At 39.9% G+C, this 25,518-nt stretch overlaps 2 protein-coding genes across 4 annotated transcripts in view; one reads left to right on the top strand and one right to left on the bottom strand.

The window, feature by feature from the left end:
• Positions 1-11,318, top strand: part of LOC5577181 — a 72,387-nt gene extending 61,069 nt beyond the window's left edge. Inside the window, exons 4-5 of the mRNA XM_001663219.2 lie at positions 7,965-8,959; positions 10,430-11,318. Of these exons, the coding sequence (XP_001663269.2) occupies positions 7,965-8,959; positions 10,430-10,708 (1,274 nt within the window). The 3' untranslated portion in view covers positions 10,709-11,318. The remainder of the gene's footprint in view (positions 1-7,964; positions 8,960-10,429) is intronic.
• On the bottom strand, positions 10,941-23,994 carry LOC5577183 (U6 snRNA-associated Sm-like protein LSm7). Of its 3 annotated transcripts, none has more exons than XM_021846024.1 (3): positions 23,837-23,994; positions 23,401-23,776; positions 10,941-11,132 (listed from the first exon to the last, which is right to left on the bottom strand). In XM_021846024.1, exons 1-2 carry the CDS (start codon positions 23,852-23,854, stop codon positions 23,408-23,410), a joined length of 387 nt encoding a protein of 128 aa, XP_021701716.1. In that variant the 5' UTR covers positions 23,855-23,994; the 3' UTR covers positions 10,941-11,132; positions 23,401-23,407. The 3 variants fall into 3 exon arrangements, with proteins under 3 accessions (XP_021701716.1, XP_021701717.1, XP_001663270.2); XM_021846025.1 differs by lacking the exon at positions 10,941-11,132 and adding an exon at positions 11,744-11,757; XM_001663220.2 differs by lacking the exon at positions 10,941-11,132 and having other exon boundaries at positions 23,299-23,776.
• Between the last annotated feature and the right edge of the window lie 1,524 nt (positions 23,995-25,518).

Genomic DNA, 25,518 nt, shown 5'->3' with positions numbered 1-25,518 from the left:
TTAAAGCTTTGCTTTGAAATACCAACAGCACTGGAGATCAACGGAATCTTAAAGGTTTTTACAATACCCGGTCAACCAGTCAGTGATTTTCGATAGCGATCGATATAGATTCGTTTTGAACCGTTAGCGATCGCCATCGTTCGTCAAAGATCTATAAAGAATTATGAAGACTGGTTGGTCGGGTAATTACAAAGATTGATTTTCAGAATTACAAATATTCACACAATAATTCGCAGGAATCCCACCGTAATCTCATAGATTCTTACAGAAATACCGTTTCAAAGATACCCAAAGAATTCTAAGAGATCAATAGCCGGAATCCCATTCCCACCCCAATTCTAGAGTTTTTACCAGATTTCTAATATTTCCGCAATATTCCTAGAATGGTATTTAAACTTCCAGAACTATCATAAAAAATCCGACATCCCTATCCGAATCCCAAATTTCCTACAGGAATTCCGGAATTCCAAAGAAAATCTGAGAATCTGAGATGCCAGAATTTACACGTAAAATTCAGGATTACATTATAATTATCTGAATTCCTACCGACATCCAAAAATTCCTAGAAAATAACATAATTATCGTAATGCCAGAATTCACACGGATATTACAAATTGCTACTGCCGGTAATCTTACCGGAATCTCAGAATTGGCGGGGCGAATGTTTTCGTAACCTCAGAATTCCTAAGCAAAACTTCCGAAATCAAAACTCATAGCGTTTTCCCATGATTTTTACTCAAAAGTAATTTATTCCATTCAATTCCGCAATCTCGAAGCATGTGTAGCAACCTCTAAAGCTAACTACCAGTAGCTTTGTAGTAAATGCTACCTTTATTCATAGCAATGCGTTGTTTGTAGTATGTTCGAAAGGTGTAGAAAGGAAAATGACACAACCATATTCCACTCGTATATAGCGTTTACTACCGAGAATGTAGTTAACTCAACTTTACTACATTTTATTCATACGGCCCATTGAGTCATGGAACAGATATTCATGATTCGATATCCAGCTAAGGTTTGACTGTATTTGGAAATATGTGTCTTCTGTTCTCTTTACAAACTGTGTTCGATTTTTTTTTTTTTTTTGAAACAAATACAGTCAACTCTCCCCCCCCCCTTTTGGAGATGAACCAGCCACGGGCTGAAAATCTCCCTAATAAAGCTAATAATAATAATAATAATAACTCTCCCTTACTCGATATTCGGTATCTCGATATCGAGTATTGATGCGTGCGTTTGAAATGCAAATATGAAATGCGGGAAAACTAAACGTGGAATGATATTTCAACAAGAAAGGCGAAGTCAAAGATCGTTTTTCTTTACTAGGTTGGCTGGAATATGTATCATTGTTGCTAAGTATCCTTTGGTCACTTTGAGTTACCGCATTTGAAGCTCAGTTATACGAGATTTGCACATCAAACGCAAACAGCAATAATAAAACCATAGTAAAAGTTGGTTTTCACGGCTACCTCGATGGTTCCTTGAATCGCATTTGCACTGATTTTGTGTTCTGTAACTCGATATCTCCTTATTAGATAATCCCTTCAATATCGAGTTAGGGAGAGTTGACTGTATAATTCAACTGCCTCTTGGCTTCTATTACAAAATCTCTAAGAAATCTTAGCTGAATTGTGTTTGGTTAGGAATTATATTTTTTTTTTATTATTATTCAGCTGCACCAGTATAAACAATTTTAATAAAATTCGTTCTCATATTAAATTTTGACATCGTTTTTGTAGTTAAATTATTTAGACATTGAATGAGAAAATCATTCTGTTTAATTTGAAAATATTGTACTAAAAGCGCCATGAGCTCTTACTTATTTTTCATTTTTTTCATATATGTGGCTTCACATCTCCAGTGGAACATTTCAAATCTTCAACATGAAAGTTTACTAAGCAAAGTGCATTTTTTTGCAAATAGAAAATCAATTATTTTTATGCGTTTATTGCTGTGACGAACTTGTAAAATTTAAAGGATGACAACACATGTTGATATTTATGAAAACAACGTTTTCCAGATTATTCCAGAGACTTTTCTAAACTGTTTGCTCGTACGAACACGTCGCATTCCTTGTCGATTGCAACAATGGAAAACTGACGTCTATCCGATGATTTGTTCTCAAGCCATTTCGTGACATACAAACAGCACTCCATTTTTATTTATATAGATAAAAGATAAATAGATAGATACACAGAAAAAAAATCCGTTCTTGTATCCGTGAACAGCAGACGTGAACTCGCCAACAAACAAAAAAACACCGTGAACAAGTTTTTGCGTAAACATGATGGTAGTTCATGGTGTATGTTTGACAGTTCACGTTTTCCAGAACTCTTTTTCGAGCGTGTAGATTCACCAGCGTCAAACGTCAAAACTCAACTGTATTTTAGTTAAGAAAACTGTGTTTTGTAACGTTTACTCAACTTTTTAATGCTTTACGGCAGACAGTGAAACCTCCTTGAGTCGATGTTTCATGACTCGCTATCGATTCATGGAATCATACTGAAAACAAAATTTACTAGATATTGCTGTTTGCGTTTGACGTGCAAACCTTAGCTAACTAGGCTTCCAAAGCGGTAACACAAAGCAATCAAAGGATACTTAGCAACCATGATCCATATCACCGCCAACCTAGCAAAGAAAATCAAATTTTGACTTCGCCTTCCTTGTGAAAAATCTTACCGCGTTTGGTGTTCCCGCATTTGATATTTGCATTTCAAACGCACACAGCAATACTATGTAGCCGTTCTAAGCATATTTGTCCCGCCATAAGGCTCACATAGAACACAGGACAAGTAGGCGTAGAAGGGCAGTATGATGGTACCCATCATTAAACTTTAAAAGGCATTTGTGTTCCATAACTCGAAAGAATAATGTTTGATCCTTTGCTCCTTTGTGATGAGGTCAAGAACAATCGCATTGCGCGTCGCTCGCATAGCACGGTAGAATAGTGTCGCGAATCACGTTAGTAGTGTTTGGTCTTTTAATCGTATCGCTTGCTCTTGCGAGGGCGAGCGATGAGTACTTGTTCAGTGTTCAATGCGTTTATCGAATAATATCGCGAATCCGATTAAGCGTGGATATATCATGGATCGCATCACCAACTAATCCTATATCCTCCCCATGTCAAATGTGGTACACTGAGAAAAATGTACACGTCAAGGTCGTGTGTTTTACTTATAGATTTGCGCAATGAGGAAAACCACATGATTCGAGTGTGGTAGCCATATGGATTTCATCATTGATTTCACGGTATAATAACATGTGTATCGACATTAGGTTGTCATGTGAAACAAATATGAATTTCCAAATATTAAATCATGAAAACCAACTGATTTGCTTATTGAATTCGAAATGTAGTAGCTTTAGATAGTCATGTGTGATAGAACATGAATGTCAAGGGACTGAAAGAAGAAATTTGCTCCCCAAAATATGGATTCGAGGCTCCTCTGCTTGTCGCAAGCTCTCTTGATTTTTTTTCAAACCCGTGAGCCAGCAACAAGCGGGACGCCGCAAATCCATAATTTGGGAAGCCAGGGATAAGCATATTCCATTTTTTTCGAAACTGAAAGCCAGGAAAATCTGTTGGTGGAATCCGATTTTTCTACTAAACTATACATTATAAGGGTTCATTCATATATTTCATAACGCTGAAATCTACCATTTTCGACACCCACCCACCCCCTCGTAACGCTTTTTGTATGAATGTTCTACAAATTTTGTATGAATTGTAACATCATGAGGACACCCACCCACCCCCTTCAGCGTTATGAAATTTGTGAATGAGCCCTAATCAATGTTTTCTTATAGAAAGGTAGAATTCTCGTATATCGGTCAACTTCGCTAATAAAAGAAAAATCGAATTCACAAATTTTCATCCAACTCTTTCAGCTTCAAAATTTGCTTCTTCTCTTTGGAAGCATGATGATGACTGTCGTTCGACACGAGGTCCAACCGCAGTTCAGTTCACTATGCATCCCATGGGTTGATCACGAACAATTTAGAAGCTTTTAACATGGAAATCGATAGCATAGCTCATGGATTTCATCATAACAATCTCATTGCGCAAATCAATAAATCGACCAACTTGAACATGATGATCATGACACAAGATAACCATAAGCAAAACACACTGAATTCGTGTTGGAGTGATGATCTATGCGTCCATAGGTTGACACATACGAATCTGAAGAAAAAGCTTCGGGAACTTATGTGGATAAAATATGGAATCCCTGTTGTCGGTTGATGAATCAATCCATTAAGCAAAACACAGGAATTTAATGTGTAACACACACGAAGTTTGCAAGAAAATCATAGCAAATCGATATGGATGTTCATGAATCGATCCATAATTTTAAACACACAGATCGAGCGTGTGGATTTTTATTAGTGTATGCAGAAGATTTGTCGGTCTCTAGTAACAATGGCTGTCTAACTAACAGTGGCGTAGCTAGGGTTTTCTGGGCTCGGTGCGGATTAAAATTCGAAGACCTCCCTCAAGTCTGAAAAATGTGATAAAAAAGAGACTGATCAGCAATCACGTTGCAATAAGGATTCTCCAGAGTATTTAAACAGTTATCTCTCAGAGAGTCTTTCTAAAAACTTCTATGAGGATTACTCGTGACATTACGCCAAATATTACTAAGTGTATTTGTAGATTTCCTGAGAGTGATATTCAGGTGTTCGCTTATAGCTTTTTTCAGTTATTGATTCGAAGATTTCTTCACGAGTTTATTGAGCGATTTCTGCACAAATTTTACAAAAAAATCACTCTTAGATTTTCGTGCAGTATACTTTGAAGATTACATCCAGGATTTTTTCCAAAGATACCGTCAAAGATTATTCCAGGGATTTATTTTAGAGATTTGTCTTCCAAGAAAGTTAATTTTTCGAAACTTATCCAGCGATTCTTCCATAAAATCCTCCTTTGTTCAGAGCTTCTATAATATTCAAACTAGAAATTTATCAAAAAATACCCCGAGGAATTGTTTTCCTAGTTTCCTTTAGGTATTCTTCAATAGATTCTTCCAAAAATTTCCCAAAAATGTTATCAAAAAACTCATCAAGGATTTCTCTAAGAACATCTTCAAGGAGATGATATGAAATTTTTCCAGAAATAGTTGGAGGGAATTCCTGAAAAATATCTGCTGGATATTTCTAAACATAATCACAAAGATATAGCTGATTCTGGTAAAATAGATGATAAATTCCTACAAGAGGAAAGCCTTTTAAAGATCTCCGGATTTTTTCTAGACTTTTGAGAAAGTCTTGTATGAGTTTCCCGAAAATTTCGAGAGGAATCCTTGAAGGAATTACATGAATAATAGCTGTAACATTTTGTGGTCTTAAACTAAATGAACTACTGAACTAAGGAATTCATTCAGTTTACTTCAATAAATATTGTTGAAAGAACTCACAATTTCTGGAGAAAACAATCCCCTGGTTGAATTTATTGTAAAATTTCTGGAAGAATCCCTAATATCACTGGAATTGTTCCATAAATTCTATCACGGAAAATTTGTAATTAACCTAAAGTAAGACTAAGGCCTCCAGAATATTCTAGAATTTTGCCATAATCAACATAGGTTCACAAGCTATTTTTAGCGATTGATGTCTACGTTTTTTGGTTTACGGCACTCCAAAGCCTTAGTAGACGTGTCCACAAAATTTGACAAGAAATTGGATATTGGAAGTCATCCGAATCATCCTGGAATTCATGATCTGCTGTAGTAGATTTACAGTCTATACTAACCCAATTCTCTTGAAACTTTCTCGTTCCTAACCATAAAGCTTCGTATGGCTCAAAGAGTGTACTGCTATGAATATTGATAATCTCAATGTCTTTAGAACATACTGAAGTTGTGCCAGAAAGAAGAGGATACATCCGAATCACATTTCCAAAGCAAGGTGGACCATATTTTCAGCCATTTAGCTGCCCAGACTGTATACTTAATAATGATCGCATCCACCGCACTCCCTGGCTACGCTACTGCTAACTAATATTCCTTCCAATCCCCGAAGACCGTAAGAACGTGGCCGGCGCCGTTATTGACTTTTAAATTTTGAGCTCTCGGCTTGTGCACATTAAGAATGGTAAGCTAATCCCAAGCCCCATTCATTAAATCTCTGTAACTTCGATTGCTCTGGTCAAACAAGGAGAAGCAACTACGATTTGTACGGTCATGTATGCTCATGCTCCAACTTGCTTTATTAAATGATGATTAATTTCGCTCCAGTCATTCGTCATTTTCAATTTTCGATATTAAAACTAATTTTATAAAATGTTAAATGTTATTTTATAAAAAAAATGATTAAATAATCTGATAAAGGTCAATGAAGTTCTGATTTTGTCTGTGTTGCGTTGGTTCAACCACAAGCAATGCATTGTGTTTCACAGCAGATCAAAACACCTTTATTTTTTAACGATCAGCTTGAACTACAAGTATTTTTATTTATTAAATTATAATCAATGTAAGCTATTTTCACTTACAATCAGCAGTGCTCCTTTACGCCTGTTTATTTGGTTTCAAACCAATATTTATTTCAACAACATTCCTTCAATCTGAAGAGGCAAACAACGATAACGCTCATCTAGGTCTCAATGTCTCTCATCTAGGGTAGCCAGCTATGCATTTCGCGCCAACAGTCTGGCATCCTTTTTTTCAAATCTTCCAGATATCCTTCCCGTTATTTTCCTCGGAATGTCTCTGGCCTCTCGATTTTTCTCAAGATTATTACAGCCAACATTTTGCAACAATTTTGCATGAAATTGCAAATAAGGAATTCTTCCCTTAAATACTCAGTTTTTATTCCTGAACTAGTATTGAAATCTACTTACTAATTGTAACTACATAACTCATCAAGAGAATCCTTCGGGTTCACTTCAGGAATTGCCTTTATAATTCTGCAAGGATCTCAAGTATTCTTTCAAAAATCAATTCAACCAAATGTGGAGGAAATAAGTCAGAAGTTTCTTCAAATATTTATTATGCTATACTTTCAGAAAATAGTCCATACAAATTGCTTCAAAGATTCTGCTACGATTCAAGTATGCAAGTATACTGAAAAGAAGTGTAATAAATATTTATAAGTATTTTTTCGATAAAATTATGGACGAAATGTTCAGATCTTTGGTATTAATTCTAAAAAAAATCAAATAAACTATACCTGAAAGAGAAACCATTTTTACATGGGGGAAATCTGCAGACAGACTCCTGAATTTGATTTGAGTTAAAAACTATATACATTGATCACTCGCTGGTGGTGACCAATCGATCAAGTTTTTGGCTTAAATGGATGTTCGGTTTTCCTGATGTGTGCTCTTGACAATTTGAAACATGGCTTCGATTTATCTTCTACTTAAACTTGGAAAGTTGTTAGAATATGGCTTAGGGTGTCCAAAATATGAAGGGTTCCAAATGTTACCCCATAGAGATATTTTAAATCAAAGAAAAAAAACACTGACATGGTTGTTGGAAGCATTCTTGGAACAAATGTGATTGATAAAAGTATTTCTGCTCAAGTTTCTTTAAAATCAACTTTTTTTAAATTTTGTGGACAACTCTAGATAATACTACTAACATTTTATATAAAAGAACGCGAATATTTTTCAAACAATTTCTGGATAGAATACTGAAACACTAGAAATTATTGAAAAACATACTATTAAAGCGTTTCTGGAAGAAGCTTGGGTGCAGATGGTTTATTAGACGATCTTATTTTTCCATTTCTCAAAACATTAAGGGCTTCCTTTGGAAATACTTGGGAATCGATTAAGACATTCAAATGAATTCCCTCGAAACAAAATATATGATTTCAACTTTTGAAAAGTATGATTAAAATTTCGAGCGGAACTTTCAAGCTTAGTAAGAAGCTAAAGTATGCCCATGAAGAACTCTAGCCTACATAAAGTACGGAATTCTTAGGAACTTTGAAGTTCTAATTCACCTCCTCTTTATTTTCAGAGGCCCGTGTTCCGAAACCGCTGCTAGATGCCGCCCAATGCGAGGAGCGGTCACAGCTGGGCTGCGGCGATGGCACCTGCCTACCGAACGAGTACTTCTGCGATGGATCCATCGATTGTCCAGACGGGTCCGACGAAGGTTGGTGTGATGTCGAGAACGATCCGAACGCTGCAGATCCGTGTGACCTTTCGGTTTGCGAACTACCGGACTGTTTCTGCTCCAAGGATGGAACGATCATTCCTTCGCGTTTGGAGCGAACCCAAACGCCGCAGATGATCGTGCTGACCTTCGATGATGCGATCAACTTTGAGAATTGGGAACTCTACACGCAGAAGATCTTCACACCCAATCGGAAAAACCCTAATGGATGCCCAATGCGAGCGACGTTCTTCATCTCGCATCAGTACACCAATTACCAGCAGGTGCAGAAGATGTGGAACGATGGCCACGAGATCGCCATCCATTCGATCACCCATCGAGGCCCGGAGGAGTGGTGGTCCCGAAATGCCACCATCGAGGACTGGTTCGACGAAATGGTCGGCCAAGCGAACATCATCAACAAGTTCTCCAACGTACGGATGGAAGAGCTCCGGGGAATGCGGGTTCCGTTCCTTCGGGTCGGATGGAACCGCCAATTCCTGATGATGAAGGAGTTCGGATTCGTGTACGATTCGTCGATGGTGGCACCGTTCTCCAATCCACCCCTGTGGCCATACACGCTGGACTACAAGATGCCGCACGCCTGCAATGGGAACAACCAGTACTGTCCGTCCCGGAGCTATCCGGGCATTTGGGAAATGGTTATGAATCAGCTGGAGGCCGGCGAGTACACGTGCGGTATGGTGGACACCTGCCCGCCGAACATGAACGGAGAAGACGTGTACAAGATGTTCGTGCACAACTTCAAGCGGCACTACCACACGAATCGGGCCCCGTACGGATTGTACTTCCACTCGACGTGGTTCCGGAAGCAGGAGTATTTGGAGGCATTTTTGGTAAAGTCATATATTTGTTTGTATTTGCATGAAAAATTTCCCGTTTTAGGGAAACTTTAGAACTCAACGTAAAGATTTACGGAAAATTGTCGTTTCCTCTTGATTTTTAAAATAATTCTCGATTACTTTTTCTAATCGACGTAAGTAACTTTCATATGGTTTTGAGAAAATTAATTCAGAAGAATCACAACCTGTCTTTTAAAACTGTTTTAAAATTAATCAACTTTTTAAATTTTTTTCGCCGTGCACATCGCTTAAATTTTGCATACATTAAGCTCGCGTTCAAAAACTAGGGAGTTCCTGTTATTTCCCACAAAAAAAAATATTACAAAATGATAAGCCGATTTATTCAGTTACTTTCGACGTTTTTCTACCAGTGTAAAATCGGCTCAAGTAGTGTTTTGTTTTGATTCGTGGTTAAGTCACTTTGTCTCTCCATACAGCGGGGCGGCGAAAGTAGTGGTTAGGTTGCGAAAGTTGAGAATCTTACTTTCGTCGTTTTGTAAATCCGGAAATTAAACGTTTTAAAAGTGAAAAATCGAGTTGGTTCAGAGCGCAACGTGTAGAATTTCGTCTGCGAAACACGTAGTATCGATAAAGTGAGTTTGTATACTTTTTTGACTTGAGTCTGTTAGAATAAGTTTTCGAGAATTGTATGGAACAAACAACGTTATTTAAGTTTTTAGTGGGCTTCGTGGCCGTGCGGTTAGTGTTACCAAGCATTTAGCCGCATCATGTCAAGGAGTGTGGGTTCGATTCACGCTTCTGTCCGGAAAACTTTTCTTTAGGAATGTACCACTGGGCGATGCATGCTAGTCTATTGTCTCTAGTGTGGTGCTCCCTTCAAAGGGCAAATCGTCCACTGGCAGCATTAACGGATCGTTGTCTTTTTAAGGGTCCAGGTAACGAAAGATATGTCAATGTTTAGGTCAGTAGACTACTCAATTCCCATGATTAGGGGAGTCAGCTCATGAATAATAAAAACTATCGGTAAACATGGTATAGGACAGTTGGTCATTTTTCTGCACCGGCTGATAGACAGAACCAGGACAGCTACCAGAGGAGAGGAATGAGTGGTCGGAAGTCTTTCCGTAAGAAACAAAAAAGTTATAGGGACCGTCCATTAATTACGTAAGGGGTTATGGGAGGAGCGGGGGTTTGAGATTTTTTACGCTCCATACACTTGTTTTTGATTATCATACAAAAAAAATCTTACCACGGGGTCGAAAAGCTCCGAAAATTGTCTTACGTAATTAATGGACAGCTCCATACCTAACGATTTTGTGGAATTTGTATGTTTTGGTGATAGCTCAAGAAGGATTTATCATTTAAAAATATAATTGCCAACTTGTTATATTATAAAAGTCTTCGCTATAAAGTCTTAGATGTTTTGCTACAAAATAAGGTACCCATTAAATCCCAAATTAAATACCCTTCGCATTCCTTTCCTTTCTACCACACTCCTTCCAGCGCTTCCTGGACGACATGCAGAAGCACCCGGACGTGTACTTCGTCACCAACATCCAAGCGATCGAGTGGATCCGGAATCCAACGCCGCTGAACCAGCTCGGCCACTTCGACCCGTGGTACTGCCAACCGAAGCAGCTGGACCCGAACGAGTTGGCCTGCAATCTGCCCCGTACCTGCAAGCTGCACAGTCGAGTCCTGCAGCAGGACCGCTACCTGTTCACCTGCAACGAATGTCCCGCCCAGTACCCCTGGATAAGGAACGAGTTCGGTTTGGACTGAATTGTGGCGGAATCGACGGCGGAAACGACTGTGGTAGCAGTATTGTTAATTATGCTTAACTTAATGTCCCTTACGTGGGTTTTAGGCAGTAAGAATCTCGCATTTGATTTGGCTTTCTTTTGAACGAAAATTCGAAGAAAGATTGAAATAGCTTCTAAGTTTATTGTTTCGTTAAATTTATTTGTTGCAATATTTAAATTATAGACTGCGTTAAATCGTTTGTAAGGCTTACTTTTAGGTGCCAAAAAGAAAATGCAGATGCAGAAACAGTAGAAGTCGTTATAGTTTGCATATGATTACAGCTTAACTAACTCATATTTGGGTGAACCATTGGAATCAAGCAACTTAGTAATTGCAGAAGTTGATATTGAAAATTGTACAAATTGAGTGAACTCAACAGATTCTACTGGAACAGTTTCGTGATCTGAAAGAAACAGAAAAAATTACAGTAACTCAAACCCATATCCGTGCAGGATGCTGTTTCAATATCAAGTTGGTAAAGAACTATCGAATGATACATACAATTAGAAATATTTTTTAACTAGTGAAGGACATATATTGACAATCATAAACTGTTTACATTTACCTTCATATTAGTAATAATGGAGAAGCAATGAACTGTGTCTAAAATTGACCCAACATATTCGTACACCTATCAAAATTCAAACATACAACGATTCAAGATAAATTTGTTAGATCCCTGAGAAACCCCGGGAAATTGTTGGATTAATATCAAACGAAACCCTGTATAATATTCTGCAGGAGTATCTGAAGGTATTTCTGGAAAAACTGGGTATAATCTTTGGTTGAGCTTTATATCGGGTCAAAGTCACGTACAGATAGTTAAAATGAGAAACATGTAAAGGTAATTATTGAATCTTCATTATTAATAAACTATTTTTAAAATATATGTATCATTTATAGTTTTTTACCAATTTTATGTGAAAACAGTGTCCTGTACGAATATGATTTTGAGATAATAATAAAAATTGTACAAACTGAGTGAACTAAATTGAATCTATTGTTAACCCTCGAAACAGTTTCGTGATCTTTCAAAAAAAAACTGAATAAACTATAATAAATCGATATATTCTCATTCTTTCCGGAGAAATCCCAAACCCTCCAAAACGCCATGACTGGAAGCCGAAAATATCGACCATAGCAGTCATTTTTGTTCCAATAGTTCCTGATTAATTTTTGCGACCATCTCACCAATTTGCTAACTTCTGAGGAAATCGTGGAGGTTTTTCTAGTTAATTTTTAAGATGGATATTCAAAAAATATCAAATGAATGAACTGCAGAAGTAATTTGTGGATAAAATGTTGGAAAATTTTCAGATTCAGATTCAGTGGTCGAATTTATTGAGAAATTCCTGGAAGGGTTCTTAATAGATTTCCAGGAATGATCTTTGGAAGAATTTTGGAGCAACTCGCTAGATAAACCGTAGATGAATTCTCGAAGGGAGCTGAATTGTCTCCGTACGTTGATCTTGGTAAAGTTTACATAAATCACAATAAAAAAATTCTCCATTTCTTAAATTTCCCAGTTATTTACGTATTCAGTATATTGTATTGGTAAATTGCTAAGATACCGTAAAATCGGGTGTAATTGATCAGAAGGGTGAAATTGATCATCGTATCACACGATTTTATATATGCATAATGGAACACAAATATCAATGTAAGCTGCAGTAAGTGAACGTTGTTTGTCGTAACTATTGTCGAATTGTGTGTTGTGAAGTTTTTTGCGTTAAAGAATGTTTATTACTATGAAAATAATGTTAAATTTAAAAATCATGCACGGTGAAGTATTGACAAACACCTGTGAACTTCTATTTTTAAGCAAGGATTCGAACATGGTATAAAGCTGAAAGTTTGTGAGGATGCTTGAGATATATCCCCAAACCAGATTTCATCACCAAAACTCGTACCAATTAGCTCAGATGGATGAAATAATTGAATTTCTGTTAGATATCATTGAATTTCTTAGGAAATTGCATACATTTAGGCGTATTCCACGCAATTCTTGAAATTTAACTATTCGTTATTTATATAAATATTGCATTGTTAAGAATTTGGCAAGCATATTCGGATTCAGGGAGCTCAAATTTATCATGTAGAGTTGTTTTGAAAACTAACAATAATGACATTGACAAGTGATCAATTTCACCCCGAAATGAGATCCCCTGATTTTTTTATTTTAGATATATTTGTTAACACTGAAATGACATTTGTTAGAAAATTTCGGCACATAAGTCAATGAGGCTCACCTTCGTCCTTGTTTTCCTGCATTTAGTTGTTTTGCTTAGTTAACATTAAAGAAAACAGACTAGAAAAAACGTGAAAAATGATCAATTTCACCCGAAATTACGGTAACTGTAAAAAAATCGAAACTTCGAATAATGCCCATGAGAACATTTTGAATAAATCCACTAAAAATTATCTATGAATGGTCGGAGCAATAGCTGTAATAATTACAGAAAAAATGGAGATTTGGGAATTTTATTTAAAAATAAAAAGGTTGATCCGCAGCAATAATATTTGCCAGAAGGTTTTTTTGGGGAAGTTGATGAGAGTAATTGTGGATGAAAATTCTTGGAATAAGTTGATAATTTTAGTAATTGAATAAATGAAATTATTGTTTGGTTTCTTGGAAAACTGTTGAAACGATTTCTTTCAAATACTCTGAAATAAATCTTTGTGGATGAACTCCTGTTGGATCTTTGTGAAATCCTGTAGAAGTAACAACTGGAGAAATCGGTGAAAGAATCAGTGGAAAAACGTCAGGAGGATATCCTGGAATAATCGCTAGGATTAACACAGAGTAATCTCTTTTTTGTTTCAAAAAATATCTGGAATTAACCTTTGTGTTAGCGTTGGAGTGCTCTAAGATTTTCTGGACCAAATTCTGAAGAAATTTCTCTAAGCATACAGGTAGCATCCATGAAGAAGTTCGCGTAAAAGTATTTCAGAAGTATTTTCGACGTAGGACTACGTCTTTGTTTTCTATATTGGGGTGCACTTAAAAAGTACGGAAAATGAGACATGTAACGAAATTAGGGGAGATTTTGAACGTTAATAACTCAGTTGTTTATGAACCAATTATTACGATTTTAGTATCATTCGATCAGAAATGTATCAACGCATCGATAGTAATATATCCGATAAGTGAATTTTGTTTATTTGTTTATTGGTTTATTTGTTACATCAACAGGCAAAGTGAGGCCCCAATGATGTTGGTAGTTAAAAACATACAAATCGAGACAAGAAAGGTCAAATCTACAAATAACACATATGGAAGTCAAGAGCTAAAACATAATCTAAAGCACATTCAAAGCCGTTGTCAGTTGTTTCGTTCAGCAAAAAAGGATGAAAATCTTCGACGTAAGAACTCACGAGTGAGATGAAAGTCGAAGATTGATGCGACTCGGTTGAAAAGTTTCAGTAATCCGTTGATCCCACCGTTAGTACTGTAGTTCGTCCGTCGGAGAGGAAGCCTTAGGAGCGAACTATTGCGGAGCAGTCGTGGTCGAGCATTCAAGTCGATTTGTTCGAGGATTGATGCGCAGTCTATTCGTCCCTGAAGCGTATCGGCGATCGTCAAAGCTCTGATTGTGTCTCTTCGCGTGCGGAGTAGCTCGAGATCTATTAGTTGGCATCTGCTCTCGTAACTAGGTAGGCGGAACGGATTCGTCCACGGTAGTTTGCGAAGCGCAAAACGTAGAAAGCGGCGTTGAACCGACTCGATTCGCTCGGCGCCGTTGTTGTATGCAGGACACCAGACTGCAGAACAATATTCCAGAGTGGAACGAACGAGGGAGCAATAAAGCGACTTTAGGCAGTAGATGTCCGTGAAGTTTTTGGCGATCCTGAAGATAAATCCAAGGGTTCTGGACGCCTTGTCTACGGTGTACGACACATGCTGCCTGAAAGACAATTGTGAGTCCATGATGACACCCAGATCTTTCACGTGGTTAACGCGTTCGATAATCGTCCCATACAGACTGTAGGCGAATAGGGTCGGCTGCTTCAGTCGTGAGAACGTTATAATTGAACATTTGACTGGGTTAACTACCATCCTATTAAGAGAGCACCAGTTAGCGAAAGCGTCAATCTGTTGTTGCAAAAAGTGGCAGTCGGTTGTAGAGCGGATCTGTAGGAACATTTTTAGGTCGTCGGCGTAAGACAAACGAGGACCTTTGATTAGCAGATGAACATCGTTGAAATACAACAGAAAGATCAACGGACCCAAATGGCTACCTTGTGGGATGCCAGAAGAAGCAGAAAAGCTACTGGATTTGAAATCGCCAATTGAAACCAATAATTGACGACCGGTGAGGTACGTCCGGAACCAACATAACAAATTGCCGCTGACACCAAGTCTGTCGAGTTTTGCGATCGCGATAGCGTGGTCCAGCTTGTCGAATGCAGCAGAGAGATCGGTGTATATGACATCCGTCTGCGTACGCTCCGTCATGCTATTAGTGATGTAGGATGTGAGGCACAGTAAATTAGTGGTAGTTGACCGGCCCGCAGTGAAACCATGCTGGTCGGGGCTGAGATACTGCTGACAGTGTGAGAGCAAAGGTTCCATGACGACAAGCTCGAAAAGTTTCGAGACGGAACACAGCGCCGCAATTCCTCGGTAGTTATTCACGTCGTGTTTACTTCCTTTTTTATGTACTGGGAACATGTATGCGGTTTTCCAGCAGGACGGAAAAGTGCCACTGGAAAGCGACATTTGAAAAAGATGACGGAGAGGAACTAGCAAGTTGTCGATGTGTTTTTTCAGGAGTGCGGAGGGGACACCGTCTGGCCCCGGATTATTTGAGGATTTGAGCTTTGAAGTGGCCTTGGTGATCGCGTCGAATTGTACGTCGATAGCACTCAACGATTCACCATTCAGAGGAACATAACTGGCTGCGCGGCTTACTTGGTCCTCGGTGATGCCCTCATCGTTGAAAACGTTGGCAAATTTTTCAGCGAACAGCTGACAGATTTCTTGCGTGGTAGATGCGATTTCTCCGTTCAGCTCCATATACGACGGAAGGCCAGATTCCTTACGTTGTTCATTTACAAATTTCCAGAAGGATTTGGGCTTATTTTTAAGTTTAAGCTCTATATCTCGCTGGTGCTGAGAGTAACATAAGCGACTTAATCTTTTATATTCGTTATTGATCCTCACATAATCGTCCCTTAGAGGAAGCGTTCGATGCTTTGTTAGTTTCCTTAAAGCGGCTCTCTTCTGCGACTTAAGTTGGCGAAGCTCTTTTGTTTACCAGGGAGGATGTGCGTCTTGAAGATGTATGCGCTTTGGTACATGCCTGTCGATGACATATGAGAGAACATTTGAAAAAGTAGTTGCAGCGACTTCAACATCGCGGGGGTCAAGAATGGTTGCCCAATCGATACTTGACAGGACATCTGCAATGCTACGATGATCGGCTTTCACAAAGTTGTACGAAACAGAGGCGGGGCGATCGTCGAATTCGGATATCTGGTAGCCTTCAATAGATATCATCAACGCAGGATGATGAGCGACATCTTTTACTAAGGCGCACGGAGCCTCGGAAATTATTGGTGCTTTTTCTTGGAAACTCACGAAACATAGATCCAGACTACGGTTATTTTCATTGACAACGTGATTGATTTGAGTCAATGTGGCGGCACTGTAGCTATCCAACAGATTAATCGCACAGGCATGGAACGACGAGCACTCGGGGTCCGGGTAGAGGAAACCGCTGTGAGACGGTTTCCACGAAACACCAGCAAGATTGAAGTCACCGACAATGATTATTTCGTCCGTCGGGGATGCTGACTCCATCATAGAGAACACAGATTGACAGTGAGCATTAATAAGTTCGACGTCGCGCACCCGATCGGGTGCAATGTACAAGGCGCACAAAAACAATGTACGACCGTCGAACTGGATAGATACCCAGACTTGTTCCAAGCACCTCCACAGGCCGTTGTCAAGAGCTTTCACTCTCAGTCCAGAGCGAACCGCCACAAGAACACCGCCTCCGGTGCGTTTGCAGCTATTGTTTGGATTCCGATCGCAACGAAATACCTCGTAACCGGATCCGAATACCTGATTAGAAAGCGTTTTAGAGTCAAGCCAAGTCTCGGTTAAGACGATAATATCGTAGCAGGCATCAGAGACGGCTAAGCGATAATCGTCGATACTTGTATTCATGCCGCCGACATTTTGGTAGTACAGAACGATGTCTAGTTTCGAAGTCGCTGCCGAAGGTTCGCTTATTCTGGAATGCAATAGTGCGTCAGGTGTCGAATGAGTGCATGTTGAAACAGGTGAATACTCGCCAGAGTCGGGTTGTTGGAAGACCCTCTCTCCGTTACCGACTACAGGACCAGAACGACTGTGATGAACGTGGGCAGCAAGAGGCAGGACTGTAGCGGAGGGATCGAGGGCTTCCATGAAGCTTTCTACGATGCGTTCTGGTTGTCCAGCAGCAGATGAAGTTGAAATATCGTCGTTGACACTAAAAATTGAGGGCGCATCAGGCGACGAAGGAACAGAGGCTTGAATGTACTTGCCTGTGAGTGCGCGAGTGAAGACCCCTGATCCGCATCTAGCTAAAGGACCAGGACGACTGTGCTGAGCGATGGCGGGAGATGGCACGACTTCGCTAGAGGAATCAGGGGCTTCCAAAAAGCTGTATACAGTGCGTCCTGGTTGTGAAAATAGCTGGGTTGCGCAGTGAGCTTCTATTGAAGGGCCGTCGATGGAAATGAGATAATTGTCGGCGGACTCCAGATATGAGGAGGCCATGGTCGCAGCGATTTGACTATACAAGCGATTACTCGTGGTGGCAGAGGGATCCACAGCGCTAGAACGTGAGAACTGATCAAGCGGAGAAGAGCTACTAAACGATGAATACTTGCCTGTGTGAGAGGGTTGGGAGACCCTGTTACCATACTCGACAACAGGACCAGAACGGCTGAGATGGCGGGAAGCAGCTTGCGCGACTGTGTCGAGAGGTTCGAGGGCTCCCATAATGCGACAGGCAGTGCGTTCTGGTTTACAGCATTCAGGTGCTAACAGCTCGGTACAATGCCGGATACCGGAGTTGAAAATGGCGAGCTGGCTGGATCTGGGGAAATCAGGATAGCAGGCGTGTTTTGGCGTGGCAGCCACAAGTTTTTTGATGTGCTGTCTTCAAACTCGCGAAACAGTATTCCTTTCGGCCATGTGTCCGCGTTGAGCGCAGCTTCGCGAAGGCTAGGGTCAATGCCGACTTTGAATGAGATGAAGTTCAGGCGATTGGTATCGATTCCCCGCTTAACAAGCGGAATCGCTTTGATGATTCCTTCACAGTGCAAGCAATCCTTAACCAGTTGTTCAACCGCATCCGGTTTAACACTAGGGTGAATACGAGAGAGATACACCCAGAAAAGCTCGATGGGCTCAGGCACGGTAAGCACGTTTGCATCAGCCACTATTTTAGTGCCCCCGACGAGAGGTTTGTTGGAAACCGAACCGTCATCACGGCGTCTTTTCAAGGGCGGTTGTCGTGAGGAAGTACCAGGTTCTTGGGAAAGAATTGGAGTTAACGGGGTGATGCGCATGGATAGCTGCGCGATTTGCTGTCCTTGTTTGGCTAGTTCTTTCTTGATCTCAGCATGCACAGATTCTTGTTTTTCGGTAATAGCGTTAATAGCTTCACCAAATGAAGAAACCGTCGATTTGAACCTCGCAATTTTCATTAATTGGCGCACTCATCGCACATCCACATTAGGTTCGGATTTTCATGAACGATTCTCACAGACGCCTTGTTGAGTTTTGCGACCGTACATTTCAGATGAACCATCCTCTCGCAAAAAGCCATACAAGTTACGCAATCCTCTTCGCATTTGATAGGCTTTGCGCAATGATCGCAAGCAGCGGACGATGACATGGTAAGGTGGAGATGCTCTAATTTGAAAGTACGGTGGTCGAGAAAGTGCACTGAGCGTACAGGTACGTAAACAGCAAAACAAAAGTACGGTTGCTTGAAAAGTGTAGTAAGCGCACAAACAACAAGATCGCGCGAGAGAAGTGTACCACTGTTTCACAGAATCTTAAAAGTGATTTCTCAATCTTATCACCAACTAAACCGGATCTTCCACGGAATTAATGTTCACAGACGGGCAATTCAACGGTTGACACAGAAAGGATTCGATTAAATATGATTAAATAACGGAATAACACTATAATTTCCGGAGCGATACATAAACCAACCAACTTTCGTACAGTGATGATATCGATTTGTTGTTAAACTATTGAAAATTAGATAAATGTTGACCCCTTTCTTATCCAACCAAACACGTTCGAGCATTTTTCGACGGTATCGCTTCCCACTATAAAAGCAAACGGGTCCCTGCTTCTTCCCTCAGTCTTCTTTTTGCGGTCGGACTGTGAACACGATCGGGCAAGTCATTCTCGCTTTGCTTTTGCACCCGCGTCACAGTTCAATTTGTGTCGTCGGAAGAGGAAGACGCAAGATTGATTTGCGGCGGCGATCACGATGGTTTGGGCGCCCCAAGCCATCGTAATCACCGCCGCAAATTTATCTGCGCTCCCAGATTTCGACTCGTGATAAATTCAGCATCGGTGGTCAAGAAGCAAGCCCGTTAGGAGCCAAATACCACAAGCTCCCAGAGTTGCTGATCCGAGGAGCTGCTGCTAATCGAGCGTCGGACTAGTGAAATCGCTCATGATTTCAAGAGTGAGCATCGTTTCCAGATTTCGACTTGTGCCTGGGGATCCAATACCCGTTGTTGTTGTGCGCCATCCACGTCACGAGCCATTCAGCTGGTTCGTCGTATAAGCAAATTCCCCGTTTGACCATGGCAATCAACTTATAACATCCCGTAGTGCTATTTATCTGTGACCGTATCGAGGCTAAGACAGCCATCGGCCCTTATCAGGGCCATCAAATTTGTGGAAAAGAGTTGAAGGAATAATATTTAAAAAAAAAAGACACTGACACGTTAATGCTTCCAGTGGACATTTATGCCCTTTGAAGGAAGCACCACACTAGACAACGGACTAGCATGCAACGCCCAGTGGCACAGTCGGAAAACATTTCTCACGAAAATTTTACCAGCCTGAGGCGGGAATTGAACCCACACTCCCTAGCACGATACGGCTAAATGCCTGGTGACACAAACCGCACGGCTACGAAGCCCACAACCGACCTTATTAGATCTTATATTCCTCAATCAACCTCACAGCTTCGTACAAAATTTAATTTGTTATGAATAATTAATGGCTCGACAATGTGAGACTATTCTTGGACGCTGCTGCTGTGCCGTCGGGGTGAGTGCTCAACATTTCACAACGATTGTAAACTAGAGTGGCATTTCCAACAGTGTCTTTGATTTGCCATATTTTAAGGGAGCACTTCGATTATGAAAATTATCGCATGTAACTGTAAATTCTGCCGCTTGGAGAAGCGCCCCAGCCATCGGCGTTTTGCCTGCGCTTCCAGATTTCGACTCGTGGTCATGCGTCGGTGGTAGAGCAGTAAAGAAGCACGCCCGTTAGGAACCAGATACTAGAAGCCCCTTGAGTTGTTGATCCGAGGAGCTGCTGATAGAGTGTCGAACTAGTGAAATCGCTCAAAATTTCAAGAGTGAGCATCGTTTCCAGATTTCGACTTATGCCCGGTGATCCACTACCCGTTCCTGTGTGCGTTATCACGCCACGAAAAATTCGCAAAAAAAAGCATCGAAGCTAAGAAAACTATCGGCCCTTTTCAGAGCCATCAAATGTGTGGAAAAGAGTTACAAGAATAAAATTTCCGACTTTATTACATCTTATATTCCTCAACCAATCTCACAGCTTCATACAAAGTTTAATTTGTCATGAATAATTAATTGATGACACGACCATGTGTGACTGAAATCGCGGACGCTGCTGCAGTGTCGTCGGGGTGATTGCTCAACAGTTCACAACGATTGTAAAATAGAGTGGCATTTAGCACAGCGTCTTTAATTTTCCATATTTTATGGGAATACTTAAATTACGAAAATAATCACATGTAACAAAATTACGACATATTTAGAATGCTTTTCAAAACAAATTCTCATTGAACAATTTTCATCATTTTGGCATCCATGGATCATAAATTCACCTTCATACTAAACTATTGATTATCTATAGCTAACTATTGAAAATTTAGTAAATGACAACTATTCATGTTCGACCAATTTTTCACGCATTTTCGGCAATTTTCAAGTAATTCTAAGCCAAAATCATTATTGGCACATACCCATTTCCCAGATTGGTCGACTAGAAAGAGAAGAGCACGAAAGGGAGGAGCATCATCTGCTACTCTAAAGGGTTTAAAAGATGCTTCCTTCGCCGGATTCGGTTTCATTCCATTGAGCTGGTAAGAATTCATCCGAACCTGCTTAGCGAGGAGCACCTCGCAGCCAGAAGCCTGCTGAGCTGTTGATCAGCGTCTGGTTTGTGAAATCGCCCTAGATTGACCCGCGCTTCTAGATTTCGACTCAAGATTTCAAAATAGAGCTACATTTCCAGATTTCGATTTCAGCCGTGTGATCCACTACCTGTTGCTGATGTGTGCCATCCCTACCACAAAACATTCAGCTGTTTCGTCGTATAAGCAGAGAACTTATTCAAATTTATACACTTGTGTTGAGGATTCTCCGTTTAACTATGGCAATCAACTGATAACATCCTGTAGTGCGATTCATCTATGACAACATCCGAGCTAACAAAGCCACCAGGGCCACCAAATGTGCGTAAAAGGGTTAACAGAATAATATTTCCGGCTTTATTTATCACATTGCCAAGCAATGAATAATATTTCTCTCAAACCATAAGACCAACAAAGCGATGACCGGAGCTTTCATTACAATTACATGAATAATTTCCTATAGACACATTACTATGAAATATTCGCTATTTAGTTTAGCATGGTGAACATTGAGGAACTACTGTTCTTTCCAATGCTATCATATATTTCATAATATAATATAAAAATGATCATACAACCTAAAGTGGAATTTCACATCCTCATAGATAAGTATGACGAATGATTGACCAAATTGTAATGTTCATACAAAATACACTTGGCTGCAAATCGTTATATGCATAAATATTTACGAAAGTTTCGAGCACTGAAAGGCATAGCATAGACTAACTGTACATGTCAATGGTTGCTACTCCGTGATTGATCGGAACTGGTAAGAATTGCACTACGATCCAAATGAATAAGGGATGGGAGTTTCCGCTTACTCTCGAAGTGCAATTTTAGCAGATCTAATATTATTGATCAATAACGGCGCCGGCCAAGTCCTTACAGTCAATTGGGATGGGGAAGGAATGTTAGGGTGTAATGATTGTTGCTTCTAGAGACCGAGAACACCTCTGCATCTCCACAATCACCACGGGAAGGGTGTTTATTAGTGAGGGAGGAAAAGATCTGGGAGTCACCTTTGGTCGATGATGCGATCCATGGACAAGGGGGGAAATATACGACTTATATTTAAAGCTAGTTTTGTATTTTTGTCTCGAGAAGTTTTTGGTAGAAGCTTTAAAAAATACGTCAACATCTATAATGTCGAACAATTTAAAAGATGTTTTTATTAATGACGAAAACTGAAAATTACATGTATATATTTAAAATTATATGAAACAGGAATAATGCCGACACTTGTAGTGACGAACTATACATAGTTTGTTTGAAAATTACATATAAGTATTACTGTGCATTTTGTCTCGATATGGTAGAAGTTTCAAAAATTACGTTAACATTCACAATGTCGAACAATTCAAAATATAATTTTTAATAATGTCAAAAAGAGAAAAATATATGTATATTGAAATTGTATAAGAAAAAAGCATAATGCCGACACTTATGGTGAGCAAAACCTATTTGACGACGCAAAATCGAACCGTCCTGCTTGGGCTTCACGAAGCACTACCCAGCAAGACGCTCCGAAACAGGAAAAAAATCTCCGGCGACAAAAACAAAAACACGCGCGAAACTGTGAGCAAAATTTTACGAAAGTTTCGAGCACTGAAAACAGTATGAAGTCAAAACGAGCAACAAGAACGACATCAAAATCAGTTACATAAACCGTCGTGGTCCTACGTCACCAACTCGTACAACCCCATTGGGCTGTACCCTTATAGTTTTTTAAAAAATCACAAGAATTCCTAAAGCATTTCTGCCTATGAGAAAAATATCATTAGGACTTGTGGAATAGTCGTGTAACAGTCTCTGAAAGCTTCGCTGGGGCCTTTAGAATATTGCACCAGGATTTTCTGTAAGTAATAAATTTCTTGAGAATTCCAAGTTTTTTTTTTCATGTTGAATAAAATTCCCTGATAATTCCAGGTTTTTTAAGTTTTTGCCAGGTAGTAGACATCCTGGTTAATCGTATACTGCTACGGCTCTGATTAGATCGGGAGAATAGCAGTCCATGATAAAACCCATCTAAACAAACTCTATTGCTAACGGCAATCGCGCCAGTTAAATAAAACCCTACCCCACGGGTAAACAACAAGATGTTGAAGTATAAGATGTCGATATTTTATCTTAATTACTCTTAAACTCATTCAAAGTTTTATTTATATTCTCATATTTCATTATGTATTACTGTAGGTATTCTCATTCATTCTCGAGAAATCCCAAAGCCCCTCCCTCAAAACCCACCTTAGTCTTAACCTTCCTGCGTGATGAACGGATTCTGGATGGACTCCATGCCCTCCTGGGGACAAATCAACACCACCGATGTCCCCCGGCAAACCACCAGTCCCAAATGTCTCGTTTCTTCCGCCAGCTTGTAGTCGTCCGGATCGCGCAGGAATTCCACCGTGTTGTCCAGTACCAAATTGAGCAGCGGATCATATCCTTTCAAAACGCCGGCCGCTTCCCGCCCGCCGGAAAACTTGACCCGTATGGTTTTCTCCAGGTATTTGCTCAGATCAAGGATCGATTCCTTGCGGCGCTTTTCCTTGTTGTCGCCACCGCCACCGCCTCCTCCTCCTGGACCACCACGTTCAGGGCCACCAGGACCGCTCGGGCCGGACTGAAAGTATAACACCATTATAGAGTGCATTCTCCACCATTGAGGCAAGAGCTCACTTACCTTTTTATCTGCCATCATGTACAGTAAACTGGATTAATAAATCACAGGGATTTTCGAGTAGAAACGGCAAGAGAAACCAGCGAAACGTTTTGCATAGATTTTTTGTTTATAAACATGTGCGGCTGAAGCCCGCGGTTCGCAATTTTGACAGCACTTTTAAAAGCCGGCTTTTTGTACTAAAATATTGCCCAACACGCCGTTTTAATTCAAACTTCAGACAACTTCAAAATAGGGTTCTAAAGTGAGCATTTTCAAACGTCCGCCGGACCCGGCAGATCGAATCTGCCGCTTCGGCACTCGTTTTGAAAAGAGTTTTATTGCATCCGCCGGACCCAACGGATCGTATCCGTCGCTATGGCTGCTCCCTCTAAAGGTGAGCATTATATGCTTACTCGCCGCACCCGACAGCTCGAAACTGTCGCGGCTGCTCCCTTCTAAGGCAAGCATTTTTTTTTTTTTTTTGAACAGCCTGACCCGGTGGATCGCATCCACCGCTAAAGGCCCAAACGCAATGATAGCGGAACGGCAACGGAATGCGGAACCGGTTCGCCAGCATGAACTATGATCAGCTTGTCGACTCAGTGTTGATCTAATTTCATTCGTTGTCAGCTCAGTCGAGATGTTGTGATTCATGCTGGCGAACCGGTTCCGCATTCCGTTGCCGTTCCGCTATCATTGCGTTTGGGCCTTAAGGCAACTTCCCAGAAGTTTTACTTATTTGACTTACAGGTTTGATATCCTTTTTGTCATCCTTTCATCCTGACATCGAATATTGACATTCTTCTCTAATTCTTCAATGGAACTCTTCAAGATTCCATAATATTCTTCAAATATTTTTTTCTTACCGAATAAACTAAATTTCGTAACTCACAGAAGAACGTGGATTCTATCGTCGCCAATGTGGAACTTCCAGTCTTTACTGCTTGACAACTTGAATAATAACAATATTGTTCTTCATGGCTTGCTGTAAATGACAAATCACCACAGTTGATATTGTTAAATCAGCTAATAATGTGCCAAAAAGTTGAAGCACATTCAACATTTCGATGGTTTTGGAAGGAGAGCAAACATAAAAAGGCATCTTGCAAGCCTTCAAGCACCCGCATAATTATGAACCATACATCTACTGTTTCCCATTCAATCCACAACAATTAACAACAGTATTCGTATAATTTGGTGTAAACTTAAAAATTACAATAAACCAACAGTACCATAAACGGGTTTTACAGTTCGGGGAATGGTAATTGCACAAATTACAATGTGGGGAATAGGCGGTTAAGTTATGTAACCATTTAAAAATGCCGATTTTGTCGAACAAAGTTTTTTCAATACAATCTGCCAAACTGTTCACATACCTTCCATTTTTTGTCCAATCTACTGTAATCCAAACAGGTAGAGAATGGTTGAACTTTATAATTTAAATCAAAACAAATACTGTATACACTCCCGTGCATAAGTTTGGGTTCACCCCCTCAAAAACATACAAAAGTGTTCTGTCCATATCTCTGTGATGACACGTCCAATTGAAACTCTATAAGCCGCATTCGAAAGGCAAAGAGTTATTCTTACTTCGTATGTATTTTTCCAAAAACATTTTTTGAATTTTGTATACTAAATTTTTACTTAAAGTTGTTACATTTTCAAAAAACACACTGAAAATTCATATCTAATTTCCTCAGCAT

The sequence above is a fragment of the Aedes aegypti genome, chromosome 2 (assembly GCF_002204515.2).
Source record: "Aedes aegypti strain LVP_AGWG chromosome 2, AaegL5.0 Primary Assembly, whole genome shotgun sequence".
Classification (NCBI taxonomy): Eukaryota; Metazoa; Arthropoda; class Insecta; order Diptera; family Culicidae; genus Aedes; species Aedes aegypti.
This window is presented reverse-complemented; position numbering and strand designations above follow the sequence as displayed.